Below are 12,193 nucleotides of genomic sequence, written 5' to 3' on the forward strand. Positions count from 1 at the left end.
GTTCTTTTTTAAATGTTATTTGTCTTGATTTTGATTGTTTATTACATATGAGAACAGGTAGGTAACACTTCATTACAGAAAGTAATCACAGTGATTTCATTTGTACTTAAAATGAGTTTCCTTTTAAATGACAACACTTCTAGGGGAATTTTAAACCGGTCTCAACCAACCAGAAAGTGCACACTAACCTAAATATCTAATTTCTCCACAAATGACCAGGACCCTGGTCTGCATCAGACGGGGGGTCCCCCCCCCACAGACACACATACACACACCTCTGCTGCGCCTGCCATCCCCCCACAGACCTCTGTGCAACCTGGCTGACCTGTGCAGCCTCAGTCTTCCCCCCCTTCACCAATCGACCAATTCCCTACAGTCCACCCCCACCCACCCTCCACTCACACACTCCCCCTCACTCCTGTCACATGTGGCCTCCTCCTTCCCATTCCTCACCCCCCAACACATCAAGCCCTTCTCCTGACAAAGCATGCCCCCCACCCCTCCCGAACCCACCCCACCCCCACCCCCTGCTGCACTAACCCCTACCCCCTCCTTCTGTTCTCTTCACCTCCTCCTCTTTCTTCCAAACCCCCCCTCAAAAAAAACCCGTCATCGCTACACTCCACCCATGTCCCTCACGTCACCCCCACCACCTGGTACTGTCTTTAATGTGGACCAGGTGATCAGAGAAGAGAGTGATGGGTTAAATAAATAAGAATATTTGTGTTGTTTTAACTTGTGGCAGACTTTAAGTTCACAACTTTAATTATTCTGTGTTTTTTTATTCTTTGTCTTTATTACATTTTTTGTGTTCACATATCTAACAGGGTTGAATCGTTATTCTTTGTTTTGTGCATGTGGTATATTTTATATTATATTTATTTTTTTATATTTTACATTAATGTATAACCAAACAAAGCCAAATTTAAATGTATAATCTATATGACAAATAATTGAAAAACACGGGGAAAAATATTACAAACATTGTCCAAACCGCTTGTCAGTGTTGCAGACAGCTGAGTTGTGGTTTGTTTCTCATATCATATCAGGCTTTTGTTGGGATTTTTATTTTCGAGATGCTGCCTGTGACTAATCACAGACTGAATAATACGGCAAAATGACATTTTTTTCTTATTCACACTGCCTTGTTATTTTATTTGCATCCTTCCTACTAGATGTTATTATGACTACTGGCAGCTGCAAAAAAGCCTCCAGAGCTGGAGGAGCCAACCAGCAGATAGACATCATGTGTTTGCAGTAAAGTGATGCTTCAATCCGAAGGGTGGGGAAAAATGAAGGAGCCAGGAAGAGGAGAAGGATAAAAAAGACAGGGAGGGGGGTGTGTGAGGGTTGGTGAGTGGAGAGTTTGTCACAGGGTCAACACCAGACGGCTCTGCTCTGCATACACACCCCTACTGATAGCTTCATTCATTGATTTTGAAGAACACCACCAAGTGGCACTGAGCAGAGATAACAGGAGTCAAAGTTTTGCTAGGGGAGAAAATTCATGGCATCATGAAAGCAGACAGCAAAAACAAAGAATGAGTCTTTTAGCATGAGAAACCTTAGATTCCTTTACCTTTAGACACTGTCTGATCATACTAAATCAAATTAGACTACTTAGCACTAAAAACTGTAGTTGTTGTAGAAGTCTTGTCTTTGTTAACTTACTGTGCTCGGTTTATGAAAAAGGATAACTGGTTGACCTCTGTGTGTAAACTGAGTCTGTAAGTTGTGGTACAAAAAAGCTCAAGAGCCAGAACTTTCAGTTGCATTCAATGTTTGCGTTTTCAATTGGAAATAACTTATGTATCATCACATTAAGCAGGTGTATTGAAAATAGCCAAACTGAATGCAGTCAGTGGAGGAGGACAGACACACAGCCCTGAAGACATCTGGAGGTGGTTTTCAGTCAAACAACACTTTCAACAATGAAGGAAAATTATACATTTTAATACCTTTATAGAATTATTAAATTAATTATAACTTATATAACTGATAGCAAATAGCATTTTATTTTTACAAAAAAAAAACGTTTGTAATCTCAACCACAACCAATTTATTGACAACTTAATAAAGATACACAACACCCCTGTTCAAGATGCCACAGACATTTCTAATATCACATATACAAAATCAAGCCTTGAAACGCAACCTTTTTCAGGAGCATATCGTGTAACTTGGTGTGTTAATTTACGTAAAGAAGGTTTTAGAAAACCTTCCTAGTATCGTTGATTATTCAATATTTAGTAACGCACCGGCTGATGAAGGACACCATTTCCCATGCGCCCCGGGCGTTGCAGTCCGGATAGAAGAGGCGAGTCCACTAGAGAGTAGACGCAGAAAGTTCAGACATGTCTGTGATAATGGCAACACAGAGAGGACTGAACATTGGAGACGTGTTTTGCCAGCAGAAATTACGACAAAAATGATGAAAAAATTACTTTACAACAGAGCGTTGGAGAGTTTTATGGAGTGGACGAAACGATGATGCGATGACGCACGCACCCGTTCTGCCGCCTTTGTAGTTTATTTCATGGAAGCCGTAGTTTTTTTAGATGCTAAAAACTTAATGATTGGTCAACTTTCTCAAAAACGAGAGTTTCAATTACCAACAGCTTGTGTTGTAGTAGTCGTAAATGTGTATAGGACTATAGAAAAAAATATCCATAATATTTTTTCATAAATAACAATTTAAAAAAAAAATGCTCCTTCAGTTTTAACGCTATGGGAACGGAAGCTGATCCGGACGTGACGTGATGACGTCGGCTCTCTATAACGACAGAATCCCAAATCTCTAGCCAAGAACCAGTTTAGTGTAAAACTGGTTGTTTTAGTGTAAAAACGATAACTGGCCATTTTATGGAACATTTTGTAGCCAGGATAAGTAGGAAAATATCCTTCTGTCTCTATTGGTTAAAAGTAGAATTTAATTTCAATTCAACTTTATTAGTATAGCGCCAATTCACAACAAAGTCATCTCAAGGAAGCGTATTTATTACTTTTACACAGAGCTACTAACTGGCTTTTGCTCTAATCTTTGTGTCAAGTGAAACTAACCACCTCCTAGCTGTAGCTTTGCATAATAATATGGGAGCGCTATCAAATCTAACTGTGACAGGAAAATATTTGTTTAATATTTATGTAGTTGTTGGAGACTAGATGCATTATTGTAAAATAATAACAATAATGTCTTAACATTTATAACTGTACTACTACTACAACAGACTGGGTTAAGAAGGCGCCTATATGAATATGCAGTGCATCTGCCAGTAAAACACAACAGTAAAAGGTTTATGTTTTTATTAAGATTATACATTTTTAACAAAGATTTTCTGAAACAGTTTGACCCGGTGAGCTGTAATTTATTAGGAACAACAAAATACAAGAATAACAACAAAATATGTTGAGAATGGCTGAATATTCTCTTTATATTGGTACACATAGTGCTCATAAAGCATGGATACTCAGGTTATGGCAAAATTATGGGTTTGCCTTTTTAAAACAAAAGGACTAAGCTCGTTCTCTTGCGAAACAAACTAAAACTCACAAAACCAAAACGTGTGGGAATTCTGAACTGCTGAGAAACCTTTAAGCATTAACCGTGATTAAGAGAAGATGTCAAAAATAACCAAGACAAATTACTATTACACACTGGGAGTGGAGGTGTAGTAATAACAACAGTAATAGCCCAAAATGTGTCTACAGAATTAAGATGTTTGGCACATCTAGTGATGCGAGCTGCTCCACAAACCATGGACCTAACAGATGTTTTAGGGAGTCTTGAACTTGATGTTTCATGTGACAACAAACTGTTTAGAAGATCAGTTTTTTTCCATATGATTCCTCAGCCCAAGGCAGGAGGGAGAGCAGAGACATTCTTACACTTTCGGTGTAGCTAGCAGTAGTGTGCACTGGATTTAAGGCAACGGAAGTCAACCCATTTCAGCACAAGCCACCAAAGTGTATCTCAGGTAATGAAAACAGGACAGTCTGCACATGATGCATATGGCACATACTTGTTCCTCCCCCTGTCCCAATGTCATAAAAATGCTAATTTTTTAAATAGCTTTTAACTTTTTTTTGTAAAAATAAAGTTGATTTAGATATTATAAGGGAGACCGGGCTCAGTTGTAACGGCTACATTAGTCCCAAATGTGAGTGTTATCAGGTGGTTCACATCACCCCTGTGACCACAATCACATCTGTTTTTTTTTTGTTTTTTTTGGATTTTTAAGACAAAACTGTGCTTTGAGGTATCAAACTTGATTATTTCAACTCATTCAACTTGTAATTTTTTTTTTACTATGGCTGAAAGTATTGGCTCAGTTGCAACATGCTAAAATCCATTTGGCCACATGTTTGAAATTCTCAGTCAGTGACTAAGTTATCCCTAACGGAGACCTGGCAGTATTCAAAAATGTGCTTCAGAAACGAACAACTTGCCCAATTTAGATGTTTGTTTGTTTGTTTTTTTCATTTCTGATTTTAACAAAAGTCCATTTGTAGACGTCACATCATGTCCTAATGGAACATTGAAAAATTCCTTTGTGGTCATTTTAAACATTGTTACTCACTGACTTGACCATGTAACAGTGCTAAATATGCCCCAGATTACAGGAAGAGTAACCTGTGAGAAAATATTTGGTTCACATTCAGAAACATGCCCATAAACTGCACCCAAACAAAAACTGGCACCACAAATGTGTTCTCCTCTCGCTCTTGTGGAATTGCTACAGCTGGACCCGGTCTCCGGAAAAATGAAGTGATTCAAAATGCCACAATCGCCCGGGTCCATGCCCCTAGACTGGCCAGGGCCTGTTTGCTACAGATCTGCTCCAAGTCCGCCTGTCTGCTCAACAGTCCTGAAAACCCCGAGCCGAAGATGGAGATCAGGTTTGAGATGTTGGAAGTGTCCGTGTAGTCCGGATTGGAGTAGGAACAGTCCTCGCGCTTCACCCGTTTCCGAGCCGCTGTAAAATCTGATATTTCCTCCACGTCGGATATGCAACAACCGAACTCAACCTTCCGTTTCTTGGCCGGGGACTGCGCACCTTGCCCGCACTGGAGCGCGTCGCAGCAGCAGTCCTGGTGGAGATAACCATTCTCCACCGTGGTCACCACATGCGTGTCCAAATCCAGCACTGTGGTTTTGTTGCAGTGCCTGCTGTTGTTAGAAGGGAACTGGTCAAAGTGAGGCACGGGGGAAACCTCCATGCAGCAGCTTCGGTACTCGGACGGCTCCGGGTCTTTGCTGCCGTCCTCGAAAGGAGAGCAGCTGAGTAGAGCGCTGGATGTCCGGGCGTGCGCCGCTGGCTGCTCCGCGCCTCCGTGGCAAGCAGAGCCGGGCAGACTCACCTCTTCACCGCAACAAGCAGCCCGCGTCTGCTCCTCATCCTCGGTGTCCTCGGTCTCCAGATCCAGAGGATTGAGCTCCTGGATCTCGTTGCAGACCGTCATCACCTCCTCGTACTGCTGCATCCTGTAGATCTCCGCGTATTTCTCCTTGATGTAGACTTGCCTGGCGTTCCTCAGCACATAAGAGACCAGCAGGTTTTTGTGCAGCTTGATTCCCCCTCTCTGCGTCCTGGAGTTGTGGATCTTCATCAAAGAAATGGAGATCAGGCTTTGCGCGTCCACTGCGCATTCCATGGTGTTGATCATTATTATACTCCGCCGGTCTGCCTCCAGCTCCTCTCAGGGAGAAGGAAACCGACTCTCAGCCTCACCAGTGGGAATCGTTTTGTTCGAGGAGAAAGGTTCAAGTCAGCTCTGTGGAGAAACATTGGACACTATGATCCGCCTCTCTCCGAGCGCCAGCAATCATTTGCAAATACCCTGAAACCAGAATATGTAGTCAGACAGAGGGCCCACCCTCTTCAGGAAGAGCCAATCAGCTGCCTGGCATCGGTTGAGTGGCAAGTTCGCTCCCTGGAAATATGTCGGTTTCAACCAATCAGCGTCAGGCGGTTCCTCCGAGCAATTCAAATTCCACCCAGGCTGAGGAGTAGGAATGTCCTTATTTTAGCAGCCACAAAGCTGCGACCAACACGTAGGTTTTTGGGTACAGACGTGAAAGAGAGTTTGTAAAACCAACACATGAGTAGTCACAAGTTATTTTCAAGTTTGGTTTCCAAGTAAAACATTAGTTTGAGCCGTTTTCAAGGGGACAGCTGAAGCATTCCTGTGCAAGTAATTTAGTCCCAGAACTGTCTCCCGGTCTCATTTGGACATAAATGACGGGACAAATTGAATAAAGTGATTTAATTTCTTCTAGCAAGAATGAAGAGTTGCGGGAACGAACAACCTTTATAAACCCAATAAACAATTTCATTATTGTTTAAATTATTACAATATGTAATTGTGTGTCTTTCAATAATTACTAATCGAGTATTTAATTTAACAGATACATGTACAAATTGTGTTAATGAAATGGACAGAGAGCATTGCTGAGGAAAAATATTGTAACATTGAACAATAGCTTTGCTCATTCGCTAAAGAACCATATTTTCAATAATTCCCATACAAACACAAAAACCATCATTGGATTGTCTTTACTCACCTTCAGACTCCAGCCTGTCAGTCTGGATGTATTTATTCATCTGTGCTATCGACCTCCATAATACCTGTAATTCAATGGGTAGTTGACTCTCTCTTAGTTCAGACCACTTTGGTAGAACATTTGGAGCAATGTTTGTTACATTTTCTTTAACAAAGCATTTTACAATGAAAAACGATGTCACCCAGTGGAGCACTGTGTCTGGCCGATGCGTTTCTAATTGACATATAAGTAAATCCAGCTTGCAGACAGACAAATATTACCTGTGAGCAAGTCATTGCTGGCTTTAATGTCTGTAATGGGGATGATTAAAAATACTATAATAAAATAACTGTTAATGAAGAACTTAACTAACATTATTATTAAAGACAACAAGGCTGAAAATGAAGGGTCCATATACAAACGGCTGTGAAATACTGATCATCCAGAATAACAAATATGGAGGAGCCATGGACGTCATTTGGCACATTATCACCCGAGGACTTGTAGAGACTGTGTTACAAACTTTGTGTTTTCAGAAGAAAAAAATTAAGATGACAGAATCTGTTAACAGCTTTCATTGGAATTACTTTGTACCAAAGAAAATTTTTCAATTAAAGTTTTAAATCAAAAAATATTTTACTACTCAGCCATTACCAACCATTGTTTTTGGGTGAAGAAGCAAGCGTCCTAAAACCTGAAAAAATAAAAATAAAACATGTTCAACATCACTTTCCTGGAAGAAGAACACGAGCACAACCATCAATGCTGAGACAGAGATGCAAAGTGCCACCAGTGGCCACTAGATGGTGGCTCCAAAGTAATGTCCTAGTGCAGAGTATTGCAGTCAAAATGCAGCAGCTTCTAACCTGAAATATAGACAGTTAGTCGTTAACATGGGAGGTTAGAGTTTCTGTGGAGGCTCAGAGTTCACTTCCTATGTGTCTTTATGGGAAATGGAAGAAAAATCTACCAGCTGCACACACAGCTGGAAAATAAACACATAAATACAATGTGTAATATGGAAATGTCCCACTGAGGATTTCCACAAACTTACCTTCAGCTCTCTGGAGCGTTTTAATCTCTTTAAGCTCGGCGTTTTGTTTTTACAGTCCACAACTCATTCACTGCCATCTTACAGTGTGACTGATACAATTTATTTTTGCACATACTAATTTAAATTATATACAAATTGCAACATGTTCACCATAGACATTGTAGCCTGTTACGGACAGCCATGCTCGTCCCAACCAGACTGCTCTCTGTTTGACCAAAATAAGGTTGTCTGGCTTGAGGTGGCAGTGAGGATGAGCACAAGCCTTACTGTTTACTTCACACTGATGGAATAATAACTGGTGAACATCATTATTTTGTGGTATTTACACTTTTGGTGTCACAGAAACTGAAATTCCGAAACAAATATCTGAAAATACCGATCAGGTTGTATGTGTGTGTTTGAGAATCACATTCCAAAGATCAGGGAAGCAGCATTGCAGTGGCCTCTACAGATTGTCCATAGCTTCATGCCATGAGTGCAGTAACCCGTGTTGAACCTGTAGAGGCCAGTGCAGCACTAGCTTTCTGCCCTGTGTGATTAGTGTTCAGTTACTGTTTTCAAAGTCTCCCTCTCTGAGGTGTGACAGTGTGACCACCGCCTGCAAAGTGTACCCGCATCCGTACCATTAATGTGATTTCTTTGCAGGATTAACTAGATGTTGTAACAAAATCCCTCTAATAAGACCACACTAAGGGATATGTGGAGAGAGCCTGATTATAATGTTTTTTTTTTTTTACGAAGGATGACTGTCTGATGTAGAGCAGGACACAGCCTCATCTTCATTTCCAGAGGGGGTAGCTGTTTGCAAACAGGAGTGCATTGCACAAGGTCCCTGCAACATAATGGCTTTCCTTCAGGTTAGATTCACTGCAAAAGGATCTGTTGACCAACGGTTTATTAGAGGTGATGGAGCTGAAATTAAATGTATGATGAGGAGTATTCACAAACGGCAATAGCATATTCAATAACTGATGAGAGCTTTAGCTCTGGAACTTGCAATGATTATGTCATGTTTAGGAACAAAAGCCCACTTTTTCAAGGTACAGTAAAAAACACAAAATCATCAATGGAGAGAAATATTCATTAAATACATAATGCACTGCAATACTACATCTTGTATATATCCACAGCAGATTTGTACCAAATGACTCTTATGAGTCTGCCAAAAGACCATGTTATTAACAGACTATAGATAGGTTATATTATAGTAATTATGTTTTTAGTGTTTTTAATGTTTTTGTTTTTTTTCCCAACTCTAAATTATTCTATTACTGTCCAATAAACATTTTCATAAACGATCCATAGTTTTTATAGACAGTCAATAGGCCAAACAGACCATAATATTGAAATGAACAGTTCAACATTTTAATAATTATGTGGGTTTTATTAGCATAAGTGAGATGAGATGATTGAGACCCCTCTCAGGATAGTGTTCAGTCCACAGCTGGAGTCAGGGTGTAATTAGCCAAGCTTAGCATAAAGCAGTGGCAGATGATTAAGGAGTGATTAGGTGTGTTTCTAGTTAGGAAGAGGCAGAGATTTTCCCCATGTCCTGTACGCTGACGATGTTGCTGATTTGTTTTTTTGTTCTGTAACTTATGTCTAAGGTTTTTCATAAACACTCAGTTAACTGCTACGATCAGCTTTTTCTGTATTGTTTAAAATTCATGCTTTGGTTTCCAACGGACTCAAAACAGTGCAAACTAGATGTGACCTGGCGGCACTGACCTCCATCATAGAATATTCGCACAAAATTGCACTTTCTTCTCCTTCTCCCAGTGGCGTCACTGTGGTCCTTTTGTCTCTGTCTCGCACAGCAGGGGGTACTGATTGACTATGCTGCCTTTCCACTGACAATGAATAGCAGCTGTCACTGGCCAGTTGATTTGTCACTGGTAATGTGAAATCACCATAAAGTAGACAGTTACAAAGTGGATAATCATCAAATGGTGGGGTGAATTGCATGTACAAGTAATGTGATCTATTGCTTATGATATGAGTCGAATTATGAATTTGTGCACTAGCGAGGATGTATTGGCTCCGTTGGTGGATTTCTGACTTTGTATCCAGTTGCACTGCACTGAACTTCTTAACTTTAAAATACGGAAATATGCGAATTATCTGTAACTGGTTATTCTGTTTAGGGTCACTGGGGGGGGTGGAGGGTGGGTGGGGTTGGTTGGGTATGAAGCCTATGCCAGCTGTCATACATGTGATTTCCAAAATTACATTTTAAACAATTCTGTACAATATTCACAATATTGTGTTGTAGGTAAAGTGGTTCAAGTCTTGTTCAAACAAGCAGAATTTGAATGAGAATGGAATAAGAGATTTCATGACACACGTTTTCATAATATGTCACAAAAAAATCATTATTTCATTCCATTACCACGCTCTTCTCTGCTTCTCCCATTCTTCCATTATACAGGTGGAGCAGCCTAAAACTGCGGCGTGATTCATGCTCGAGTCTGGTCGGACGAGGGACGTTTCCCACGCGGACTCTACACTGAATGTCAAGCTCACGCGATGACGTCATGAACTCAAACCCGTCTTGTTACAGCCGCTAAACCACCTCCGCAGAATCAGGTGGCAGTGCTGTTTTCATCGGCCAGGTGGAGCAGGGATTAGTGTGAGGACACCGCAAAAGTGTGTGATCATCGGAACTTTGTGTCAAAACAAAAACCCAGCAATCTGCTTTGTGAACCTTATTGCTACACGAATCCAGGTTCAGGTGTGTGTGTCTGGTTGACCGCAGGCTACACACACACACCAACAGAGGTGGTGGTGTAGTCATGTTTATTTGCGCTTTAGACCATAATCGCAGTGAAACCATCAGAAAATAACGTTTTATTTCTTAGGTCTACTGCTTTGTTCTTGTCCCCAATGCTCCCTCTTCATTCAGTCTGTCCCCCTCTTGGCTACTCTGTCTCACAGACAGCAGCAGTGGTACACATCACCTATGTTGAATGCGGTGTGGTGGTCAACAACGTCAATGCAAAGCACTCCAATATAGGAACTCGCGAGTTCAAACCTACTATAACCTATTACATCGTTGGAGACATGGCCTATTAGTATAGTGACAGAAAATGTGTTCATGGTGCCGTGTGTTTATTCACTCACACTTTATGTGGACTTTGAGGGGGCATGACTCATCACTCGGCATCAGGATTTCTTCATTCTTCCAGCTTTTCCCTCCGACTGCACATCGCAGCTAATGCCTGCACGTAATTCTGGAGCTGAGTTTATATGGCGTTCATTCGTACAAATATTTATTGCACCAAATTACCTCCATGTGTTTACCATGTAAATTAACTGTTTTAATCCAACACTCTCCCACAAACAGATGTGTCTGAACTGGCTTTAAAAATAAGAATATTGCCCAGGTCTATTTATTGGCTCTATTTACCAGGTCTTTTGCCTTCCTGCCATGACCCCCCCATTTTTTGTCTGGGCTTGGGACCGGCACCAAGGTTGCCCTTGGTGGGGTGGGATTTGAACTTGCTGCCTTCTGTATCCCAACCCAATGCTCTAGCACTGAGCCACCAGGCCCCCCTTGGCTTTAGTAAATGTACATTAATGTTTTAAAAATTCCTACCGCCGTCGCTAAATTAAATTATTTCTCTGCTTATTGCTAAAAGTTTTCTGACAACTAATCTGAACTAATGGTTCCTCCAAGTGATGTCATCTGGAGGCATTTTTCATGTAGGGAAGTCAGAGGGAAGTTTAATGGCATCTTTGTACATGTACCACCCAAATTAGATCCAAAAGAATCACGTTCAATATCAGTGAAGGCGTCCTTTAAAGGGTAAAACAACAGTGGGGATTAGGAAAACCTGTGAGATTTCTCAAGGAGAACGTCGATACCTCTGCCATGTTCAGGCGTAACCAGGATTTTAATCAGCATTTTTCAACAGCACATGCAAATAACAAAAGGCTGCAAACTGGAACACACAGTTGACTGAACCAGGGAGAGATTTGCTGAGAATGCTGTCTCGTTTTTAAATCATATTCCGGCCAAACTCTGACTGAAATCAGGGCCCATACGAGTCTAAATAAGATGCTTTCACTGTAGATCAGTGGAGTTAAAATCTGTGAGCCTGTTTGAGTTGGAGGAGAAACCAAACGCTCTTCTTCTGCATGTGTCTCAGCTTTGGAGCTGCGTGTTTTCCAGTGTGCAGCTACTGGTCCGACCAACCTGCCCGATGTTTTGTTGTTACTTTTTATTGCTCTTTTTCTTTTCTACCTTCACTTTCCACTCACCCCAACTGGTCAAGGCAGATGTCTGTCCACCCTGAGCCTGGTTCTGCTGGAGGGTTCTTTCATTAAAGGGAGTTTCTCCTCTCCACTGTTGCCTAGGGCTTGTTCAAGGGGGAATTGTTGGGTTCTCTCTGTACATCTTTATAGTCTTGACTTTATTCTGTAAAGTGCCTTGAGATGACTTTATGCTATATAAATAAAGTTGAATTGAATTGAATTTCCAGTAACTTGCTGTATCAAACATTTCTTTACTGGGTGATACCATAACTCAACTTTTCATATAATTTTAATAATGAAATATTTGGCACTATTATTTTCAAATGAATCAGGTATTCATAATT

General features: G+C 40.9%; 1 protein-coding gene across 1 annotated transcript; it reads right to left on the minus strand.

Annotated features, from left to right (window-relative positions):
• Positions 1–3,288: 3,288 nt before the first annotated feature.
• On the minus strand, positions 3,289–5,863 carry ier5l (immediate early response 5-like). Its single transcript, XM_067484942.1, has one exon. The coding sequence runs from the start codon at positions 5,662–5,664 to the stop codon at positions 4,771–4,773; it is 894 nt and encodes a 297-aa protein (XP_067341043.1). The 5' UTR covers positions 5,665–5,863; the 3' UTR covers positions 3,289–4,770.
• Between the last annotated feature and the right edge of the window lie 6,330 nt (positions 5,864–12,193).

The sequence above is a fragment of the Channa argus genome, chromosome 18 (assembly GCF_033026475.1).
Source record: "Channa argus isolate prfri chromosome 18, Channa argus male v1.0, whole genome shotgun sequence".
Classification (NCBI taxonomy): Eukaryota; Metazoa; Chordata; class Actinopteri; order Anabantiformes; family Channidae; genus Channa; species Channa argus.